General features: G+C 44.1%; 1 protein-coding gene across 2 annotated transcripts; it reads left to right on the forward strand.

Annotated features, from left to right (window-relative positions):
• The first annotated feature begins 8,643 nt into the window (after positions 1–8,643).
• On the forward strand, positions 8,644–20,459 carry LOC141047313 (uncharacterized). 2 transcript variants are annotated; one of them, XM_073542375.1, is made up of 7 exons: positions 8,644–8,743; positions 9,544–9,693; positions 9,819–9,989; positions 10,073–10,196; positions 10,280–10,374; positions 10,573–10,663; positions 19,215–20,459. In XM_073542375.1, the coding sequence occupies exons 2-7, from the start codon at positions 9,616–9,618 to the stop codon at positions 20,402–20,404; spliced, it is 1,749 nt and encodes a 582-aa protein (XP_073398476.1). In that variant the 5' UTR covers positions 8,644–8,743; positions 9,544–9,615; the 3' UTR covers positions 20,405–20,459. The 2 variants fall into 2 exon arrangements, with proteins under 2 accessions (XP_073398476.1, XP_073398474.1); XM_073542373.1 differs by having other exon boundaries at positions 8,645–8,743; positions 19,212–20,459.
• The last annotated feature ends 4,425 nt before the right edge of the window (positions 20,460–24,884 follow it).

Genomic DNA, 24,884 nt, shown 5'->3' on the forward strand with positions numbered 1-24,884 from the left:
ATGGCGTTTACCATGTGGAATAAATATTAAAATATTTAATTTTTGGGGGTTGGGATCCCAGCTGACGGTAGGACAGCTGGGTTCCTGCGATTGCCGACGGGGCAAGCTGGGGCTGCCATTCCCCGCCCGACGTGAAAACTCTATGGCGGAGGAATAAGGCCCGGCTGGCCCCGTCGGCAAAAGTCAATGGGCGGTCGTCAAGGGGTTAAAAAAGCCTGTACATAGACTAAACAAAAACTCCTCATGTGGTCTCATTTTTAATCAATTTAATTATCAAACAAATACAGTGGGGGAAAAAAAGTATTCAGTCAGTCAGCAATAGTGCAAGTTCCACCACTTAAAAAGATGAGAGGCGTCTGTAATTTACATCATTGGTAGACCTCAACTATGGGAGACAAACTGAGAAAAAAAAATCCAGAAAATCACATTGTCTGGTTTTTTTTTCATTTTATTTGCATATTATGGTGGAAAATAAGTATTTGGTCAGAAACAAAATTTCATCTCAATACTTTGTGATATATCCTTTGTTGGCAATGACAGAGGTCAAACGTTTTCTGTAAGTCTTCACAAGGTTGCCACACACTGTTGTTGGTATGTTGGCCCATTCCTCCATGCAGATCTCCTCTAGAGCAGTGATGTTTTTGGCTTTTCGCTTGGCAACACGGACTTTCAACTCCCTCCAAAGGTTTTCTATAGGGTTGAGATCTGGAGACTGGCTAGGCCACTCCAGGACCTTGAAATGCTTCTTACGAAGCCACTCCTTCGTTGCCCTGGCGGTGTGCTTTGGATCATTGTCATGTTGAAAGACCCAGCCACGTTTCATCTTCAATGCCCTTGCTGATGGAAGGAGGTTTGCACTCAAAATCTCACGATACATGGCCCCATTCATTCTTTCATGTACCCGGATCAGTCGTCCTGGCCCCTTTGCAGAGAAACAGCCCCAAAGCATGATGTTTCCACCACCATGCTTTACAGTAGGTATGGTGTTTGATGGATGCAACTCAGTATTCTTTTTCCTCCAAACACGACAAGTTGTGTTTCTACCAAAGAGTTCCAGTTTGGTTTCATCAGACCATAGGACATTCTCCCAAAACTCCTCTGGATCATCCAAATGCTCACTAGCAAACTTCAGACGGGCCCGGACATGTACAGGGTTAAGCAGTGGGACACGTCTGGCACTGCAGGATCTGAGTCCATGGTGGCGTAGTGTGTTACTTATGGTAGGCCTTGTTACATTGGTCCCAGCTCTCTGCAGTTCATTCACTAGGTCCCCCCGCGTGGTTCTGGGATTTTTGCTCACCGTTCTTGTGATCATTCTGACCCCACGGGGTGGGATTTTGCGTGGAGCACCAGATCGAGGGAGATTATCAGTGGTCTTGTATGTCTTCCATTTTCTAATTATTGCTCCCACAGTTGATTTCTTCACTCCAAGCTGGTTGGCTATTGCAGATTCAGTCTTCCCAGCCTGGTGCAGGGCTACAATTTTGTTTCTGGTGTCCTTTGACAGCTCTTTGGTCTTCACCATAGTGGAGTTTGGAGTCAGACTGTTTGAGGGTGTGCACAGGTGTCTTTTTATACTGATAACAAGTTTAAACAGGTGCCATTACTACAGGTAATGAGTGGAGGAAAGAGGAGACTCTTAAAGAAGAAGTTACAGGTCTGTGAGAGCCAGAAATCTTGATTGCTTGTTTCTGACCAAATACTTATTTTCCACCATAATATGCAAATAAAATGAAAAAAAAACAGACAATGTGATTTTCTGGATTTTTTTTTCTCAGTTTGTCTCCCATAGTTGAGGTCTACCTATGATGTAAATTACAGACGCCTCTCATCTTTTTAAGTGGTGGAACTTGCACTATTGCTGACTGACTAAATACTTTTTTTCCCCACTGTAAATCTTATTAGTACAGTGAAAAACACAAGTAAAAGTAATACCTTACAGAAATAGATATTTAACAGTGAAAACCTGAAAGTTTAGGACTGCAAATCCCTGTAATATAAATAGAACACCTACATTTTAACATCTAGACGGAGTTCCTGAGTTATCGGTGTTTGACTTACACAAAAAACAAAGAAAATTACTAATGTGACTCGATATAAATTTATTCAAATGTTTAATCTCATAGAATACCAATAATAATTTACAATAAATATTCATGAAAGATGTAGGCTGTATCTGAAGAAGAGAAGGACTGGAAATTCCCATGAGTGCAAAGTAACTCAAACAAAACAAAGAAGAACACCAACACCCCAACACCGGGGCGTTCCTGTTCTTCTTCTTCTTTCCTTTGAGTTACTTTGCACTCATGGGAATTTTCAGTCCTTCTATTCTTCAGATACAGCCTACATCTTTCGTGAATATTTATTGTAAATTATTATTGGTATTCTATGAGATTAAACATTTCAATAAATTTATCTCCATTTCCCTTTTAGTTTTTCTTCACTCATACAAAAACCCTACTTCGGAATGGAGGAACCGTCTTTGGATAGAAAGAAGTGTGTGGCGGTCGGGGCGCTCCTCCGAGGCCGGCTTAGCTCCTAGTAGAGGCTGTAGCTGTGCTCAGCCTGTGAGGAGCTTGGCAAGCGCTGCTGTGTGTCACTGCCTCCTAAGCGTCCTGACCCAGCCTGCAGATGTCGGATCAGCTCAGACAGCAGCAGCCCTCCTGTAGGTGAGCGGGATGATGAGCTTCATGCAGCCACTTGCTCCTGCTGCCATGTAAGCCATATTGCTGTGCAGCAGGTGGTGAGGAGTGGGATTCAGGACACACAGGAGAGCAAAGCGAAGGCAACATTACTGACTTTGGGGGCATTATTGCTGAAGATGGGGGTATGTGAGGGTTGTTACTTGTATTACATGTATTGTCTGTAAACATTACTGCATGTAACATGGAAAGTGATCCTACTTAATCGCCAATACACCATGGACATCTCAGTGTTTTGGTTGGAATTTCATTTGTAAAGTTGAACTGTCATCAAAAAATAGATTTTGTTTAAAGGGTACCGCAACGTTTTTTTATTTATTTTTAATTCTGTCATGCTGTGGCTGCTGGCCACAGCATGACAGTAAGTTATGTGCGGCAGTGCGGCGGGACATCTGTCCACCAATGCCGCTGCACCAGTCGGGGGACCCCCTACCCCCGCCGAATCTGGTGAGTGGAAACCTTCAATGACCTGGTGATGAACCAGGTCATTAGGCATAACGCCCACCGCCGCTGAAGCCCGCCCACCCACAGCCATTGAATGGGCCAAGAGCCGACGTCACGTGACGCGGCGGTCTGCTGCATCATGTGATGTTGCAGGGGGCGTGGCCCCGCATCGTAGCCACTCCTGGCCTGCCCCCGGCGCGAGGACCTTGACTCATTTAGCATTTTGCCAGATCAGTCAAGCGATTTCTGGCTTTGGCGGTGGGAGGAGCGGGGACGTTGCATTTGCAGCAGCACGGCGGGCTGCAGGAGGTCTGGAGCACAGCTGCAGCTGCACACAGTTTTCTGTCATGCTGTGTGCATCAGCCACAGCATGACAGAATATAGAGTAAAGGTTCAGGTGCTCTTTAACGCTGTGTCCATGCTCACAATTTTTCCCCATCAATGACTGCCATCATGGCAGGAAAGAAAAAAAGGTGAGGTGATAGTCCGATTCAAAGTGAATGGGACCATCATTACAATTTTTTGTCTCCCCACTACTTCACCGTCCCGTCATGTCATTGTAAGACTGGGCGGGAAAGTAGTGGGGAGATTATGCTGCTAGCAGCATTATTCTTGTCGTCATTCACTGATGGTCAGAGCACTGCCTGTCGTCTGCCCCTCAGAGAATTAATAATTTTCAATGTAGTTTCAGGCCGCCGACTATCATTTCTCTGGCACCTCCTCTAGTTCATGAGCTGGAGGTGGTCGGATCGCTGACGTCTGGCACACTCTTGTGTACTTGCAATCTGCACATCAGCCTGCATGGAAGTGAACAGTGCCAGCAGGGGAGATCATCAAGTATACTGGATGATGTCCGCCATCTGAACACAGAAGCTGGAGGAGGAGACAAATGAGATAGTTAGCTGCCTCAGACGGCATGCCTCTGCACACCCATCAGGCTGGGAATGCCTCTTTAGTGGGCATCATGCTTCTTTCTCTTTTGGATTTATATATGTTGGTGTGCTTAAAGGGAATCTTCCACCTAATGCTACCCTATGCAGCTGTCAGCAGACATGTATTGTCCTGCAGACACACAGAATAATGACACCAGTGGCGCTCCACTCCGAGGTGCCGTCTGGGTGCTGCAGCGCCCAGAACTAGGTGCATGCCAGCTATCTAATAGCACGACTAGGCTGGTCATGTGGTCACTAGCCCAGCTCTGCTGCCAGTTCTCAGCATTTCAGTGAAGCATTCTACACTCGTGTGAATGACTAATATCCTATATATGAATAAATTGGCCAACACAAATAACGTAATGAGGAGGCTTGAAGTAAAGGACGGGTTTGCAGCTACTTGGCACATTTTCCTATTGTGCACTTATGTGCTTAAAGTGGGATTAAATTTCCTAACACACAGCTATGTACATCCATTCTACTGCCGCCATCCATATCTGCACACACTGACCAGCAGATCCATACACACACTCATGCACGGATTACACACAGCAGATCAGACCTTCCTGCATAGAAATATGCCATACATAGGAAATCAATACCAACCTTCACATTTAGTGATCACACTTGTACGAGGATGTGTTTCTCTGCCTGCTCTTATGACTAAAGTGAAGCTGAACATCCAAAGAAAAGGATCACACACAGGGTCAAACAGAGGGCGGGATCAAAATCACTCAAAAGTGGAGACATGGTGTTGATAAAACTACATGCAAATGTAAAAGGAGCTAAGTGGGTTTTCAAGCCATTGCCCCACCTGGTTTTTCCACATGTGGTTTTCAATGGCATCATGCAGTGCTTAGGGAGCGGATGAGCATGTGATCGGCTCCATCATGCTCCGCTCCTCTGTTCCGCCGCTATGCCACCTGTTGCATTTCCTGCCCTGTATTTAGCTTTCAGGTAACTTTTGATAAGTCATAGAGGCATATCAACGTTTATCTGCTGACGTAGGCTAAGTTCACACAGCTTAAATATGACACCTGTTTTGTCTGAGCCGAAATTAAACTCTGAATGTGGTACTGCAGGGGTTCCTTGGTGTCTCCTGCTGGCGGGGTGACATCGCCCCTCCAGTGTCCTATGCCGGGGAAATGCCAGGGAACCACAGGCAAGCCCTGCAGTACAAGACCCACAGGTAGCCGAAAGCAAGGGAGGCCATGAGTACCCATGCCGCTGCAGCGGAGCACTGCTCACAGGCGTCCCTCTGTTGTGGCACTGTAAGGATTCCCTGAGCTTTCCCGCTGGGGGGGTGACGTCACCCCACCAGCGTTCTGCAGCCTGGGAAAATCCCGGGGAACCCCTTCAGCACCATACATCACATGCTCACATTGGATTACAGATCAGCTACTACCAGGGGTCAAGTTCTGGGAAAAAAATGTGGGAACTCACCCAAGATTTCCTACTTGCCCCCACTCTGATGAGAGTTACACCAACGTAGTAATGAAATAATACTGCCATACTGTGACTGAATAAAACACCATGCAAAGACCAATATTACTCCTATACAGTGACCATAGATAGGCAGAAACTAGCTACACAGGCGCTCTGCAGACCGCACTAGTGGTTATGTTACTTTTAGGCTTCTTTCACATGATCATATGCGTATTGCGCGCGTTAAAAATGCAGCGTTGTCACTGCACATTTCCCGTCATATTTCACGCAGCCCAGTTATTTGTATTAATGGGCTAATCGTGTAATATGCTACAGAATAGAACATCCTGTAATTGTTATTTTTTTTTTTTACACACATTTGTGTATGCGTGAAAATAACGCATATGAGAATAAACGCATCGGTTTCAATGGGTACATTTCATCGTGAAATACACATGCGTGAAAAACAGCGTATTACACGACAAAACTAAGATCATGTGAAAGAGGCCTTATATCCAGTGGTCACATGCGACGTTTGCTGTTACTGGGGTCATTTGCTTTGCCTATTTCTAGTCCAGACCGCCACAATGAATTTTCCAAGCCGCTACTTGTCTCTGTAGGATTTTGCATTCAGACAGCTACGGGTTAGCCCCCCCCCCAGAAAAAGAACGGAACTATCTCGGGAACAACAGGAGATCTAACGTTAATTTTTGCTGATCAAACCGGATCTAACGAATATCTATCAGAATCCATCCAAAAAATGGCAAATTTCAAAGTTGGGGGGGCTAACCCGTACCTAACCCCCCACCTGACACCCCCAATATCTCGGGAACGAAAGGAGATCTAACGTTAATTTTTGCTGATCAAACCGGATCTAACGAATATCTATCAGAATCCATCCAAAAAACGGCAAATTTCAAAGTTGGGGGGGGCTAACCCGTACCAAACCCCCCACCTGACACCCCCAATATCTCGGGAACAAAAGGAGATCTAACGTTAATTTTTGCTGATCAAACCGGATCTAACGAATATCTATCAGAATCCATCCAAAAAATGGCAAATTTCAAATTAGGGGGGGCTAACCCGTACCTAACCCCCCCACCTGACACCCCCAATATCTCGGGAACGAAAGGAGATCTAACGTTAATTTTTGCTGATCAAACCGGATCTAACGAATATCTATCAGAATCCATCCAAAAAACAGCAAATTTCAAAGTTGGGGGGGCTAACCCGTACCTAACCCCCCCACCTGACACCCCCAATATCTCGGGAACGAAAGGAGATCTAACGTTAATTTTTGCTGATCAAACCGGATCTAACGAATATCTATCAGAATCCATCCAAAAAACTGCAAATTTCAAATTAGGGGGGGCTAACCCCCCACCGCCCCCCCCAATATCTCGGGAACGAAAGGAGATCTAACGTTAATTTTTGCTGATCAAACCGGATCTAACGAATATCTATCAGAATCCATCCAAAAAACGGCAAATTTCAAAGTTGGGGGGGCTAACCCGTACCTAACCCCCCACCTGACACCCCCAATATCTCGGGAACAAAAGGAGATCTAACGTTAATTTTTGCTGATCAAACCGGATCTAACGAATATCTATCAGAATCCATCCAAAAAATGGCAAATTTCAAATTAGGGGGGGCTAACCCGTACCTAACCCCCCACCTGACACCCCCAATATCTCGGGAACGAAAGGAGATCTAACGTTAATTTTTGCTGATCAAACCGAATCTAACGAATATCTATCAGAATCCATGCAAAAAACGGCAAATTTCAAATTGGGGGGGCTAACCCGTACCTAACCCCCCACCTGACACCCCCAATATCTCGGGAACAAAAGGAGATCTAACGTTAATTTTTGCTGATCAAACCGGATCTAACGAATATCTATCAGAATCCATCCAAAAAATGGCAAATTTCAAATTAGGGGGGGCTAACCCGTACCTAACCCCCCACCTGACACCCCCAATATCTCGGGAACGAAAGGAGATCTAACGTTAATTTTTGCTGATCAAACCGGATCTAACGAATATCTATCAGAATCCATCCAAAAAACTGCAAATTTCAAATTAGGGGGGGCTAACCCCCCACCGCCCCCCCAATATCTCGGGAACGAAAGGAGATCTAACGTTAATTTTTGCTGATCAAACCGGATCTAACGAATATCTATCAGAATCCATCCAAAAAACAGCAAATTTCAAATTAGGGGGGGCTAACCCGTACCTAACCCCCCACCTGACACCCCCAATATCTCGGGAACAAAAGGAGATCTAACGTTAATTTTTGCTGATCAAACCGGATCTAACGAATATCTATCAGAATCCATGCAAAAAACGGCAAATTTCAAATTAGGGGGGGCTAACCCGTACCTAACCCCCCACCTGACACCCCCAATATCTCGGGAACAAAAGGAGATCTAACGTTAATTTTTGCTGATCAAACCGGATCTAACAAATATCTATCAGAATCCATCCAAAAAATGGCAAATTTCAAATTAGGGGGGGCTAACCCGTACCTAACCCCCCACCTGACACCCCCAATATCTCGGGAACGAAAGGAGATCTAACGTTAATTTTTGCTGATCAAACCGGATCTAACGAATATCTATCAGAATCCATCCAAAAACTGCAAATTTCAAATTAGGGGGGGCTAACCCGTACCTAACCCCCCACCGCCCCCCCCCAATATCTCGGGAACGAAAGGAGATCTAACGTTAATTTTTGCTGATCAAACCGGATCTAACGAATATCTATCAGAATCCATCCAAAAAACGGCAAATTTCATAGTTGGGGGGGCTAGCTACGGGTTAGCCCCCCCTGGAAAAGATCGTAAATATCTCATTTTGTAGGGGTGATCTAACGTTAGTTTTGGTTGATCAAACCGGATCTAACAAAGATCTAACGAATGTAGTCATTTTTTACCCAAATTCTCACTAAGGGGGGGCTAACCCGGGGGTGGTCGTACACACATGGCTCTGCACCGTACACCTCGTACACACGCGGCTCTGCTACATACACACTGTAAACCCCTCCTGACCCCACACAGAAACTTCTCCTCATCCAGCACCATGACAACCAGCACAGCAGAGTCCTGCATACACTGAGGCCCTGATCATGTGACCCCTGACTCCTCCCCTCCTGTGACCTCATCCCAGGTCCTGTGCGCACAGAGCAGCCATATATGTGGAGTGCGGCTCTGCGGGTGGAGGCTCCACACCAGGACTGTAGCAGGTAAAGACCCCAATATCCACAGGTGTCTCTTCTAATTGGGGGAATCTATCACCTCTAATAATCCTCGGACAGTTCTGACAAACACAGTAACGTGCCCCTTTATGGAGGGGACAGAAAGTCTGTTTAGTCTCTTTAGCTTCATAGTATCAGCTCTAATCCAATGGTGAGAGAGAGATTTACCCTGAAGAGTCACAGATTGTGGGGTTGGTATAAAATGTTATATTTAGGGGGTTCTGTGTTGTCTCCTTATAAGAATCACAATGGTTTTGTTCCTTTTCCGCTGTTAGATACAAACGACCCAACTATGAGAGACGGGAACCGAGGAAACCTGTATTACTCTCATAGTACGGGGCCTCTTTGTTTGCCCCCACACAGTACTGACGGGAAACCTTCATATAGACGGCTGGTGGGGATGGAGTCAGTGACGGACTCTGGCCAAATATGTGTCTAGAGCCGTAGTAGAAGATGAAGATGTCGTCCTCATCATGAAGTAGTTATTTCTCCTGTCCCGTGTAATGAATATCTCCTGCAGTATTGCTAATGCCGATTCCAGTGTCGGTAAATGAGACGAGAATTAGCGTTATGGAAGATGAGTCTATGAGGAACGTATTCAGCTGCCGACTCCGAGGGAGAAACTGCTTGTTGTCTGTGGCCTAAATATATAGGTTTTATTAGTAGATGTAAAGAAGGAAACTAAATACTGTAAAATAATAAATCTCATATGTTTCCTTATTATCTCCAGTAATTGTATTATTACACAGGATTTTTATGATGTTACATCGGCTCATCTTCTCATTCAGGTCTCTACAATATCGGATCCTCTCAGTGAAGATCTTCTACATAAGAGAATTTTCCTGATTTACCCATCAAAGATGGATATGGACAGAGACAAGATGGTGGAGAGGATATTACACCTCACCCTAGAGATCCTCTTCCGGCTTACTGGAGAGGTGAGAGATTCTGATGACGTCACATTACATCATTCTTATCTATGGGAATAACAGACAGAACTGGAGAGGTGAGGACTCTGGAAATGTCTGTAGTGAGATTTATTAATGTGTCTCTCCATAACCAGGATTACACAGTAGTGAAGAAGACCTCTAGTGAGCGCTGTCAGGACCCTGTGTCTGAGGGAGGGGGAAGATCCCTGAGCCCAATAATGCGGCCTCCTCTGATACATGATGACATTAATGACCAGAAGATCCTAGAACTCACCTACAAGATGATTGAGCTGCTGACTGGAGAGGTGACACTGCTGGGAATGCTGGGACATTATACAGTAATGCTATGAAGGGATCCGGGGGCTGACGGTATCATTGTATGTGTCAGGTTCCTATAAGGTGTCAGGATGTCGCCGTCTATTTCTCCATGGAGGAGTGGGAGTATTTAGAAGGACACAAAGATCTGTACAAGGACATCATGATGGAGGTTCCCCAGCCCCTCACATCACCAGGTAATAGACAGGACTAAATACACACGGCCTATAAGTATCTGTATGTAAAGAATGAATTCAGTCCCTGTATGTGTTTCCTCCAGATTTATCCAGTAAGAGGACAACACCAGAGAGATGTCCCCGTCCTCTTCCACAGAACTGTAAACAAGAAGATCCCAATGCTCCTCAGGATCATCAGGTAGATGGAGAGAAGGTGTCATGAGATCTCCCCTATGATGTGTAGGAGGCTGTGAAGGTCTTGTGCTCAGTCTTGTTTTATCCCCCAGTATTATATGATTTGTACTTGTGTAATGAGAACGGTGGAGATGGCAGGATTAGAGCTGATCATAGATGTGACTTCTCCATCTGTCTGTGACTTTTACAATATTCTTTTCAGGGTGAAGATCTGACCCATATTAATACTACAGAGACATATGTGAGGGGTGATGAGCTGTGTAAAGATGAAATTCCTACATATGACTACCCAGGTGAGTAGTAACCACTAAATGCAGAGAAGTCACAGATTCTTCTCAGTCACCGGCTGTGGCTGCTTTATCGGTCATGTAGTCCAGCCATAATTATCACGTTCACCATTTTGCTTCCCGAGTACAACATTCTCCTCCACCCAAAACTGTTCAAATGACTTTGGGCATTGAAAGCCCTTTTCTATAGAACTTACCCCCTGGTATTAGAAGACGCTGACCGTTACCTGCCCACATCTGTAAACTTCAAAGCCAAATGACAGCTTACATAGAATGTGCTGACAAGTTATAAAATCAATTGAAGAAAAGTATTATGATGGGCCTGCAAGAGAAAGCGGAGGGTAATGATGCTGTTGGCTTCCTAGAACCCTGATATCTTATTGGATGAATCTACCTTCTCTCCCTTCTGTGCTGCTGAATGTGCTCATATGGTCCCTACAAGACCAGGTCCAGTCTTTCTGGTCACGTAAAGAACAACACCGTGAGCAAAACTATGGAGTGGTGCTAAGGTTAGGTTCCCAAACTATGTAGACAGTAAATAGAAACCTAGCACTCAACTTAAAGGGGTTGTCCGGGCTTTTCACATAATCTCAGTACATATCTGGGCTGCAGAATGGTGACAATAACTAATTTACCTTCTTTCACCAGTTTGCAGGGTTTTCTAGATATCACTCTCTTGCTTCTGAGCAGAACGTCCAAGGGGGGTGTGTTCTGGCATTGAAATGAGAACTGGTCGTTTCCTCCTACTCTACTAAAAATCTGCCCTCTATAGCAACAACCCCACCCTCCATAGCAACAGGCCCTCCCCATCCACATGAACAAGCCCTCCTCACACAGTAACAAATCCTCCCCCTCTAGCAGCCTCCGTGCAGAGAGCAGAACCACCCAGCTGCTCCTCCCCCAGACACACACTGAACAGTGATCTATGGAAAGTGAAACTCTAGTGAGGAGGGAAAATCATCCTGCATTCTGGGCCACTCCATGATTACAATACATAACTCACTCATTATTAGTGATTCCTTCCCTCAGTGTCCCAGGCTTCTGGCAGTGATGGGGATTGGATGGCAGCTCTGTGTCACTGATGTCTTCACACAGCAGCAGATTTGGTGCAGTGTATGTGTCAGCATGTCTGGTATACAGCCTGCAGCAGCCATCTATTGTGTATACAGCCTGCAGCAGCCATCTATTGTGTATACAGCCTGCAGCAGCCATCTATTGTGTATACAGCCTGCAGCAGCCGTCTATTGGGTATACAGCCAGCAACAATCTATACTGTATGTGTAATATATATATATATATATATACACTGTATATATATATATATATATTATGCTGGAATGGAGGCAGAGCTGGAGTGGAGGATGGGCGGCATCTCCAGGGGACCCGAGAATGTTATCAGTAAAGGACCCTGAAATTTCGAGTGTCAGCCCTGCAGGGATGAGAGCATAGATGGAAGAAGACATCAGGGTGGAGAGAACACAGAGGGGAGAAGACAGCACAGGGGAAGAGCACACAGGGCGAGACAGCACAAAGGAGAGAGCACATGAGGGGAGAAGACAGCACAGGAAGAAGAGAGAGTGGACAGGGTGAAAGACAGCTCCACAGAGCTCACCCCATCGTGACATCACTGCAATAGCATCGGGCCCACATCTAGTATATATATTATACACATATATCTACTATAGACTTACATTAGGTGCTATATATAGTTTTCATTACACAATATACAATTATCTACAAGGAGTATGGCATGGAACATGTAATGGCCCTATCTATTACCATTGTGGATGTGATGTAGATTGTGCTGCTTTCACAAATACAGGATCACTGCTGTGTTCTTTCCAATGCTGGAATGATGATAAAGATGAGTGCTGGTGCAGTTTACTGACAGCCAATGAGTGGGCAGTGGGTGGTGCTGGTCACTGGAGCTTGGTGGAGCTTCACACGTACACTGCACCAAATCTGCTGCTGTGTGAAGACATCAGTGACACAGAGCTGTCTCATTCACACAGCAGAGGCTTTGTCACAGAACAGATTACATCAGTGACTGCCATCCCCTGTGCAGATTAGAAGCTGCAGACCCCCATCACTGGCCATCACACAGTCTGTACTCACTGCTGCCAGCAGCCGAGCCCCATCACTGCCAGCCCGAGCCCCATCACTGCCAGCATCCTGGGACAGTGAGGGAAGGAATCACTGATAATTAGTGAATTATGTATTGTAATCATGGAGTGGCCCAGAATACAGGACGATGTTCCCTCCTCACTAGAGTTTCACTTTCCATAGATCACTGTTCAGTGTGTGTCTGGGGGAGGAGCAGCTGGGTGGTCCTGCTCTCTGCACTGAGGCTGCTAGAGGGGGAGGATTTGTTACTGTGTGAGGAGGGCTTCTTCATGTGGACGGGGAGGGCCTGTTCATGTGGACAGGGAGGGCCTGTTGCTATAGAGGGCAGGTTTTTAGTAGAGTAGGAGGAAACGACCAGTTCTCATTTCAATGCCATAACACCCCCCCCTTGGACGTTCTGATCAGAAGCAAGAGAATGATATCTAGAAAACCCTGCAAACTGGTGACAGAAGGTAAATTACTTATTGTCACCATTCGGCAGCCCAGATATGCACTGAGATTATGTGAAAAGCCCGGACAACCCCTTTAAATGCGTATGCTGGAAAACTTATTGTAGTATACAAGAAAAATGTTTCGGTCTTTGTGACCTTCTTCAGTTACTACAAAAGTAAGTGAAATTACAAGAAAACAGAAAAATATTTAAATAAAAGATAATAACAAAGGTATATACAAGGTATAATCAAAGGTCATATGCATTAAAAATAATTAAGCGCAGATAATAATGACCAGGTATCTCCTGCAATCGTAAATCAAGCCAGGTGGGTAGAGGAGCAGTAGGAGGAAGATGAAACACTCAGAGTGTGTGACATACCGTGCTGTTCTTAGTATGCAGCAAGCAGATAGTCATCTGACAAATGATTTTCAGTGTGCTTCTGACATCTGTTTGGACCAGATGCTACTGCCACAAGCTTATTCCTTTTTCATGTGGAATTTCCTAGTATGGTCACTCTTCTACAGACCTCCTCACGGCATATTAAGAATGGCTCAACTCACCAGCCACCACTGGCTCTCGATATTTCGCCTCCTTTTGATGTACTCGCATAAATCACTATAATAAAATTACTAAATGTCACTGAACCTTGTTCACATTGTCTATGTCACCTCCATTTCCGTCCCCAAACTTTAGGACTGGTATATGCTCACTCACACTTCCTTTATGCAAGTTTCACTGAATACCGTTTCAGTCATCTAGCAGTTAAACTGAGAACTCTTAGTTCCGTATCCCATCTTCCTACCCGCATCCCATATTATTCCCATACACAACCACTACCATTAATATACAATTTGACTCAAATCCAGCAGATATTTTTATTGCTTGGAACGCATGCGCTATGCTGTGTGGAACGCAGGGCCATGTTCCACCTGTGTGTCATTTCCGGAACTATTGATTTCATTGGCCGCCTTTCCCTTAGAAACGCCCCTGTTCCCTTTTTAACCCCATACGCTGACTATCGGTGGATTCCACGTCTAGAGGCACGTTTGCCCTACCTGCTTGCGCTATTAAGGTAATATACTATGCTACTTTGCTATATATTCAGCCCCTATGTGGTGGCACTATGCCTACCTTTTTTCTAAAGGTAGCGGCCATTCCCCTTATATGATTCACAGCTTATTTTTCCATGCTAAGAGACGGATCTCTCTAGTAGGTACACACTCAACTGAGAGAGGTAATCTCACAATTTTTATATATCTACCTCACTTCACTGCATCTTCCTCTATAGATGTCAGAAGCACACTGGAATCATTTGTCAGATGACTATCTGCTTGCTGCATACTAAGAACAGCACGGTATGTCACACACTCTTTGAGTGTTTCATCTTCCTCCTACTGCTCCTCTACCCACCTGGCTTGATTTACGATTGCAGGAGATACCTGGTCATTATTATCTGCACTTAATGATTTTTAATGCACATGACCTTTGATTATACCTTGTATATGCATCCACCCTTCCACTCATCCATCCATCCACCCACACTTCCATCCATCCATCCAAATCCATCCATCCACCCACACTTCCCTCCATCCATCTAAATCCATCCATCCATCCTCCCACCCATTCAACCTACCCATACATCCATCCACCTACCCGTCCATTCACCCACCCATCTACCCACACTTCCATCCATCCATATCCATCCACCCACACTTCCATCCATCCACCCACACTTCCATCCATCCACCCACCCTTCCATTCAACCACCCACCCATCCATCCACCCACCCATCCATCCACCCACCCACACTTCCATCCATCCACCCACACTTCCATCCATCCACCCACCCGTCCATCCATCCACCCACCCACACTTCCATCCATCCACTCACTCACCCACCCACCCATCCATCCACTCATCCATCCATCCACCTGGCACATCTGATTGTGGCGTCACATGTTATCAGTACTTTATTTAAAGGGGCAGTTCCATCAAAAGGGATAGTTCCATAGAGGAATACTGGTGAACTTCCTCTTCATCTTCAGCCTTTTAGCAAGGATTTATCACAAAATTGACTGATATTTGGATTTGTTCATAATTCCGTCCAACGTCACTAAAGTTCCAGCTGCCAAAAAACAGCCTCAAAGCACAATGCTGCCCCCACCATGTCTCACTGTGGGTATGGTGATCTTCTGGTGATGCGCAGTGCTGGCTTTACGCCTTTGGGAATTATGGCCAATAGTATTGTTATTTTCTTTTATTTATATATTTTTCTGTTGATTTGTTGTAATTTTACTTACTTTTGTAGTAACTGAAGAAGGTCACATAGACCGAAACGTTTTTTTTGTGTACTGCAATAAATGTTCCAGCATACGCATTAGAGTTGAGTGCTAGGTTTATAGTTGCTGTCTTTCTGGTAAAACTTCACTTTTATGATCGACATTAAGGCTGTGTGCCCACGATGCGATTTTTTTTAAGCGTTTTTGCCGTGATTTTCGGCGCGATAACGTTTAAAAATCGTGTACAGAACGCCCCCCATGCATTCCTATGGCATTCCGCACATGCTGTGCTAATGCTGCGCTTTTTTCCGCGGCAGAATTGCATCGCGGAAAAAATCGCAGCATGCTCATTCTTTTGTGCGGAATCGCAAAGAATTGCCGCGATTCTGCACCCATAGGAATGCATGAGAATCGCTTACTTCCCGCATGTAGCTATGCCCACCATGCAGGAAGTTAAGCGTCTCATGTGCAGTTGGTACCCACGGTGTGGAGGAGAGGAGACTGTCCTCCAAGCCCTGGGTACCATGCCCCTGTAAAAAAAAAGAATAAAAAAATCGGGGTATATTTACCTTCCGACGTCCCGCGCTGCCATCCCGGGCCTCAGCGTTCCCAGTAATGCCTTGCGGCAAGGTCCTGTGATGACGCAGTCTCGCGTGACTCTAGCAGTCTCGTTATATCGCTATAGCAACGCGAGACCAACGTCATCACAGGTCTCGCAAGGCATCGCTGGGAGCGTCACTGAGACTGCGCGGGACGTCAGAAGGTAAATATACCCCGATTTTTTTTTATTTTTTTTTTACATTCTTTCTTTTACTATTGATGCCGCATAGGCGGCCTCAATAGTAAAAAGCTGGTCACACTTGTCAAACACTATGTTTGACGAGTGTGACCAACCTGTCAATCACATTCCAAGCGATGCTTTAAATGTTGGGGATGTAACGTAATTTTTTACACTTTTATTTTTTTTTTCCCTGTTCATTCTGTATGATAGTTTGATTGCGGTGGGATCGGCCTGTCTCATTTATGTGAGTCTGTAACTCCCTGATAGAAAATGAAAAATAAAGTCAGCTCACCTTTGTATAAAGGCTCTTCCACATCCATATCCGCAAAGAAAAAGGCTGCGCAGCCAGTCCAGCGCAATCCACAAAGTATAATCCAGCGGGAGATCAGTGGTTAAAATCCAAAACTTATTAATCCATAAAAATGTACACTTGGCGCACCAAAATGCTATAAATATATATAAGCACACATATGCTGCATCAGCCAACACATTTCGACAACATCTTAACCATGCCATGTCAAGCTTCACAATAGCCACAATATTATAGGCATTATCAACAATATTATCAATGCTATTATATGCATTATGTAAAAATGGGGGGCAGGTCACTGAGGGATCAGTAACCTGTCATAAGCCAATACAGATGCATATGTAATCGGAGCACCACATAAAGCCCTGCCCACAGCCCCGCCGCAGAGCACGAGAATCTCATTAACTGAAAACTACAAATACAGATAAAACAACCACAAGATGGATTTCATCAACCAAGGTATTATTGAAATCAGTATAACGGCGCTGACCTGACAGTGTCTGTAGGTTACTGTGCACAATCCTGCTGACAGGTTCACTTTAGGACATCTCAGCTCTGCGCTATTATGCACAGTTCTCTTTAAATGTGTAATATTTCTTCTTGAAGCTCATCTGACAGGAAATTTTGGAGCTTACGATAGTTTAGATTGTGAAGTCACCGAGCCCCATACGCTAACTACCCCAGAGCGGTTTCACCACTAGTTACTCATTTATTACTGATGAAGACTGCTGAGTTTGATCATTTCAGTAGTTGTGTTATTGTCTATACTCAGTTTTCGACTACAGTAGTGTCCAAAATACTCTGATTTAACCTCTTCTTGCAGCCAGTTTTGTGTTCCTAACCAGGCCCCATTTTTAAAATTAGCCGTGTGTCACTTTATATGGCGAAAATTTTGAATTATTCACAAAGGATAATGGAAAACAAATGGATCTCTTAAATTGTTTTCCAACTTCGCACAAAACACTACATACTATTGTACATTACTGTCTGGACACATGGCAGTGTTCAGAAGGGGAGGAGCACCATTTAGCTATTTGAATGCAGATCTAGCTGGAATAGTTTGCAGAGGGGGCATTCTCTTCATTTGGAGGAAAGACAATTTCTGCACCAGCATAGAAGAGGGTTCTTCACGGTAAGAGCAGTGAGACTCTGGAATTCTCTTCCTGAGGAAGTGGTGATGGCCAACTCACTGAATGAATTTAAGAAAGGAATGGATGCTTTTCTTGTGAGTTACAGTATAGAAGGTTACGAATAACATAATAATATAGGTAGATGGTTGACCCAGCTTAGGAGTCGGAAAGGAATTTCTTTCCTATGGAGAAAATTGGCTTCTACTCTGTGGGTTTTTTTTTTGCCTTCCCCAGGATCAACAATGCAGAACAGCTGCACTAAAAATAGGCTGAACTAGATGGACATAAGGTCTTCCTTCAGCCTTCAAAACTATGTTACTATGTTATGTTGACACAATGTATTGGGGGCACTGTTCATGGTCACCTGGCAGCTTAAAAGATGTCCACCATGAACATGCTTGGCACTATCTACTCTGCTTTCCATTTCCCAAGGATTGCCTTGCTCATCGCCCTTTAACACCCTTACATGGATCTGGACCTACACTGGGACCCCTAGGCTTGGACCTTGGTGTTAGTTGGCAAGAAGAATAGTCAGGTTACTTGGGTCAGAACCAGAAGGACAGAATCAGAAGACACAAGAGTAGTCAGTAAACCAGCTACAGTCACAACAGGAAACAAATACACAAGCCGCAAGCTGAGCACAGAGGACTGATCCAGAGACCAACCCAGTATCTGGCAGATTCCGGCCATATGCTTTGAGCTTTAGTAGGGTGTGGTGCTTTCCAATTGACTGAAGTAGGGAGCAGATTACTCCAGCTGGACAGCAGGAACAGATCCCAGATGGGAGTGGACACACCATATGCAGAAGCCCTAATATAACCAAATGACAGAAAACCAGAATAGTCAAAATCCCCATAAAGTGATTCCATTTTATAAATTAATTCACTGAGTGTTATAATCTCTAGGAGGAGTGAATATTTTGAAACCACAGCCACTTTCCAGAAATGAACATGCAGTGGATGTTGTAGAGTGAATATTACACATTTGCCATTTTATTACCCAATGCATAGTGCCCAGATTGTGCTCCAGGAGACACACAGCGCAAATTAAGTGGTTTCTTCTCACTGTAATATTGCTAAATACAGGGATCCTAAATGTTGTTTGAGCACACTGCAAGACTCAGAAGTGAGAGCGGATTTTGCTGGATTGGTTTATAGAAACCTTGTTGCTTTTCAATAGCCTTTGAGCCACTAATAGTGTGGGAACCTCTGTTTTTCCACTGACAGATGATGGACCTGAGTGGGGACTTCTTTTTTGTGAGATGAGAATTGGTATTATTTTCACCTACATAACATTGATTGGTTTCTTTTTATTCAATATTTGGGAGGCACAATGAACAAACAGTTGAACTCCACGCACTACTGGTTCATCCAGTAATAAGTTTTTTTGGTTTTTTTTACATAGCTTGCCATTTTTATGGACAGTTTTTAAGTACAAATGTTGAAATATATAAAACTCAAGGATATTTTATTAAAAATAATTGTTTTTTTATCTTAGTAGATAAGAGGGACAGGAGCTCAGAGGGACAGCTGACATCTTCAATTTTTAAATCTGATTATCTTGAGATCCTACAAGATTCAACTGAAGTGAATGCTTTTACTCCAGATATACCATCATCCATTCACAGCAAAGATCTGTCATCTGATCCTATGAAGCAGGTCCCATTTTCTGATTCATTACCAACTACTAAGGAAAATCAAAGTCACAAAAGAGGCATTCAGAAACGAACTGCTCCTAAAGCAAAGACGTCATTTTCATGTTTAGAATGTGGGAAATGTTTTATCCAGAAATGTGATCTTGTTCTACACCAAAGAAGTCACACAGGGGAGAAGCCTTTTTCATGTTTAAAATGTGGGAAATGTTTTAAACAGAAATCAGAGCTTGTTACTCACCAGAGAATTCACACAGGGGAGAAACCTTTTTCATGTTCAGAATGTGAGAAATGTTTTGCACAGAAATCACACTTTGTTAACCACCAGAGAACTCACACAGGGGAGAAGCCTTTTTCATGTTCAGAATGCGGGAAATGTTTTATCCAGAAAGGAAATCTTGTTAACCACCAGAGAACCCACACAGGGGAGAAGCCTTTTTCATGTTTAAAATGTGGGAAATGTTTTAAACATAAATCAAATTTTGTTACCCACCAGAGAACCCACACAGAGGAGAAGCCTTTTTCCTGTTCAGAATGTGAGAAATGTTTTAAACATAAATCAAATTTAGTTACCCACCAGAGAACTCACACAGGGGAGAAACCTTTTTCCTGTTCAGAATGTGGGAAATGTTTTAACTGGAAATCTATTCTTGATAGCCACCAGAGAACCCACACAGGGGAGAAACCTTTTTCATGTTCAGAATGTCGAAAATGTTTTGCACATAAAACACATTTTGTTAACCACCATAGAGTTCACACAGGGGAGAAGCCTTTTTCCTGTTCAGAATGTGGGAAATGTTTTAACTGGAAATCGGTTCTTGATAGACACCAGAGAACCCACACTGGGGAGAAACCCTTTTCCTGTTCAGAATGTGGGAAATGTTTCAACCGGAAATCGGTTCTTGAAAGGCACCAGAAAACCCACACAGGGGAGAAACTTTTTTCCTGTTCAGAATGTGGGAAATATTTTAACCAGAAATGGCATCTTGTTAGACATCAGAGCTCTCACACAGAGGAGAAGCCTTTTTCATTTTCTTAATGTGGTAAATATTTTACTTGGAAATCAACTTGTAATAAACATCAGAGATGTCACATAGGGTAGAAGCCTTTTTTATGTTCAGAATGTTGGAAACATTTTAACCAAAATTGGATATTCTTAAAAGGGTTGTCTCTTGCAGGATAGGAAATAAAGTGGTCAGGTAATCAGCGCTGCGAATCACTATGAACAATTATTATTACAGTGGTCTTTATTCAACGCGTTTTGAATCCTTCCTCAGGAGTTTTTTTTTTCCCCTGAGGAAGGAGTTCTGTGAAACTTCGAAACGCGTCGAATAAAGACCACTGTAATGATAATTGTTCATAGTGATTCGCAGCGTGGATTGAGTGACCACTTTTTTTCCTATCTTGCATCTTTTATGTCGGTCTCTCGTGGATCTGTGGTTTCTGCAGCAGCGAATCCTCCATGCTTATTTGTAATAAGTCCATCTGGTGAGTGTATTATTTTTAAATTGATATAACTACAATGGATAATGCACTATTGTGCTATTTCTCTTCAGTAGTATCCCTAGGGGTTGTCACTTGTCATTCCTCATGTTTGCTGACAAAAGGATAAAACTAAACTTTATTAACTCAAACTGTTAAACTATACCCATAATTCACCCCATGAAGGTCATGTTATCTGAAACAATCAGAAAATTAGCCATAAATAGTCAGATCCCAGACTTCAAATTGGGTGTGTATACGTCACTCACCCTATATATTGAGAGGTGGGGTATATGTTTTTTTTATTAGTCGCCTTCTAACTAACCTACAGGGGGTGAAGACTGGTGAGGCCCACCGAACCATGCTTCTTCCCGTGGTGTCCCATGAAAACGATAATACATATATTTAAACCAACAATTCATTTTACTGGGTGAAGGTCGGTCACAGCGATAGGGGCATGCACAGCACGTGAATATCAAAGATCACTGACAAGGCACCATTGGCCATAAGAACTGGTACGAATCGATATGCCAGCCGGACTTCCGGAGCAAGTCCGACTTCGTACACATCAAAACTCTTATAAAATAACAACTTGACCACTAAGGAGGAGCAAAGTAATTTATACTGTGCTCTGAACCCCACCCATTTGGTACAAGGCCTGTGCTATAACGTCCTGAAGGCCAGAGAGAAAAATGTCCAAACCAATTTCTATGAGATGAACACCAGCAAGGAACATGAAACCTAAATTGTCTCCTTCCAACTGACGATGCCTGATCCACTCCGGCTTTAAAACGTATAAAGCGAGACACACACCTAGAACACTCCACAGCCACCACATCCCTCGCACCTTGCCATGCAATGCCAGAAATGACCTCTGACCAGACCAGGGTTAGCTCCGGGAAGAAGCCGTGTAATTTATCAATGTCCAAATGCATCATGGTGAGTAATTTGGCTAGGAGTAAAGATCATTTCCTGTTGTGAGTTCATTTTTCCCTTCACCATTGAGGTCTGATGAACTCCCTCCTCTGGTGAAGGAAGGTAGTGAGGCTGATTACCAAACACATGGGCAGCTAGATGATGACTGGGTGACTGGAATTGAGGACTGGATATAGGGCTGCCGACGCCCTTCTTCCTGGCTGGTGATTTTCCTGCTGGATTCTTGGAGACCTGTCTGATTCCTGCATCTCAAAGCTAAGTTTTTCTGCTCTGCTTTGTACTCTTCAGTTTTGTTTTTGTTTTGCCTTGTTTTTTGGGAGTTCTGCCATCCCCGGCCGGGGGTGAGCTGAACTCCATTTTTGTCTCTGATCTGTTGATATTTTGCTCTGTCTTCAGAATATACCTGAGTGCTGATATAGTCTTTTGAAGCCTAGCGACTTCAGGGCCTGTTTTTCCTATCAGTCGGTTGGCTCATTTTGATAGGGTTTTTGCGGATGGCAGACAGCAGCTTTCCTATCCTGTCCTATGTAGTTAGCTTGGGCCCCATCATTTGCTCAACCTATCTTTCTATCTGTGTTAGTGTTTTCATCTTGCTTCACCGTCATTATATGTTGGGGGCTGCCTATTGCTTTGGGGTCTGCTCTGGGGCAGTTTAGTTTTTCCCCTTTCTGTCTTTAGGCTATGTAGTTCTCCGGCTGTGATCGAGGGGTCTAGGGCACCGTAGGAACCCCCCACGGCTACTGCTAGTTGTTGTGGATAGGTTCAGGGATCTGCAATCCGATAGCTGCCAACCTCTCTGGTTTTTCTGGACTTAGCTGGTATTTTGTTTTTTCCTCCTTCGGTGACTCATCATAACAATTTCCCCCCCCGCATGGACAACCAAACTCACGGAAGAGGAAGCAGCCTGAGCAATTTGTACAATTTGAGCCCAGGTCAAACCCCTGATTCCTCTCCAGAAAACATGAGTTCCTTGGAAACCAAGGCCTCTTCCACCAGGCAGGCGCTCCTCCCTTTGTGACACCCAGAAAATCTAGGAATGACCGAGAGTCTACACAACACGATTCACATTTCCTGAAAAAAACAAAACCAAAGTTAATGGAGTAATAAATCCGGACTAATATACTGAGCAAAATAAGAATGCCATCTACCAATGCGCTGAACATCAGGGTTCGACAAACTGGCCCGGGTCGCCTCTGTGGCTGCTCCAATCCTGAAAGAATGGGTGCCAATCTCACTGGGGGGGAGACACAGGTGAAGTAAAGATTTACAAAAAAGGGATTGAAACTGGAATACTGTCAGTGGGGAACCATCCTCATGACAGAAAAAAGCATCCGCAGAATGGCGAAGGGACAAATAATTGTGAACTAAACCTAAAGGACACATAAGACTGGGAAAAGAAGAAAGGAACACCCAGGAACCCACACCTGACTGGTCAGTCTTGGACTTACGAATACGAATCTGAAGATCCCCATCGCAAAAGGAGACATCATCATGCCGAAGGCCACCTAAAGTACGCTTTGATGAAGTGACTAATTTGCTAATTCTGAAAGCACTGAAAAAAACAATGCCAAAAGGGCAGATTTGAAAGAACAGATGATAGAGGTGGCATTAACCAAACACGTAAGCAAATTTAAAGAAACAGGCTGTCTGTTCTCCTGACGAATGTGCCCCTTTTCCAGCCCTTGATGGCTTGATGAGCAATAAAAAAACTTTGTAACATCCGCCCAACCATATAGCTGGAAATAAAAGGCCAAACCAGATATACAGTTCTGAGCAACAGCCCTCGATACTCCCAAAGATCGCAGATGAAGTAATCAATCGTTACTTCCAAATGAATATCCTGGGAGGAACAATTAGGTTTGTCACCCACTAAACTAGACCATTCCCTCCACACCTTACCGTAAGAACATCATGTTGACGGGGCAACCGAAGATCTCACCAGGTCCATTAAATGTCCTCCACCACTCGCCACATGAGGGACGGGTATGGGTGCCCCTCCTGATTGGCCGTGGGTAGACATTCCCGAAATTTCTGCCACTCAAAGCGAGAAAGAGAGCGATTACATTCTCCGCACCTGAAATGTGTCGAGCTCTAAACCAAATATTAAAATTCAAACATTGCAAAACCAAAAACCTGAGCAACTTGATAACTGGGTGGAAAGAGGATAACAGATAATTTTACCCGACATGTGAACGTGAGAAGTCCCAACAATGACTGCATCTGCCAAGGAGTAGCTTTACCCAAGGAAAAAACAATGTGTGCATATACTCTAATTAAAATAAGTAATAAAGTAAGTGCATTAAATAATTAACATAGGGTACTTAGTAAACACTGTTTTGATCAAAAAAGTATAAAGCTGTCCCACCACGGCAAGATGTACCTATTTGGGACAGTATCTACACTCTCTAACGTTAAAACCTACCTAGTGTGAATAGTGGCAGAGTCTCCGGATCCCAAATGGAAACCCAGCTTAAGAGGGACTATATATGATCTAAACAGCTCAGAAGAAAGGAGGTCAACACCCTATTTGTATTGTATTGCCTTTTATGGCCTGGGGGGACGCAATGGTGGGGGCACATTCCAGGAGTGGACGGAAATGTCCTCTAATCCCAAATGGCTTCTCCCTCGTCCCTCACAGTCACCTCCGGGAACTGAAAACACGTGACCATTGTAGGACAAGAGAATTTCTTTCCAAACCAGCAAATCAGCTTGCAAAGGTGGTTTTATACTAATTTTGTGATGCAGGAGCTTAATACCTCTGGCTGATAGAGACAACCATCTAGAAAAAATTCTTCCCATGGGCATTACCCGACATGCGAACGTGAGAAGTCCCAACAATGATTGCATCAGCCAAAGAGTAACTTTATGGACCAAGCAAAATCCCTCGATCAGTGACAGAAGTCTTGAAATTTTTTCAGAGAGAAGATGAAAAACCAACTTGAAATCAGCACTGAAATTTCCATTAATACTAACAGAGTTGAGCGACTTTGGTCGGATTGGGTTTCATGAAACAAAATTTGTTTCAGATGAAACTGGTCCGGCTAGAGCAAAAAAAGTCGGCGTTTTCTCTGAAACCCGACACCAATGCAAGTCAATGGGGA

This window comes from Dendrobates tinctorius, unplaced genomic scaffold (assembly GCF_039654945.1).
Source record: "Dendrobates tinctorius isolate UK_male_01 unplaced genomic scaffold, ASM3965494v1 ptg000126l, whole genome shotgun sequence".
Taxonomy (NCBI): domain Eukaryota; kingdom Metazoa; phylum Chordata; class Amphibia; order Anura; family Dendrobatidae; genus Dendrobates; species Dendrobates tinctorius.

Excerpts from the sequence above, each read along its gene's own strand:
- LOC141047313 (XM_073542373.1), top strand. The coding sequence starts at position 9,616 with ATGGATATGGACAGAGACAAGATGGTGGAGAGGATATTACACCTCACC. Across the intron at positions 9,990-10,072 it reads TTGAGCTGCTGACTGGAGAG|GTTCCTATAAGGTGTCAGGA; the intron begins GTGACACTGCTG and ends TGTATGTGTCAG. Across the intron at positions 10,664-19,211 it reads TCCTACATATGACTACCCAG|TAGATAAGAGGGACAGGAGC; the intron begins GTGAGTAGTAAC and ends TTTTTATCTTAG.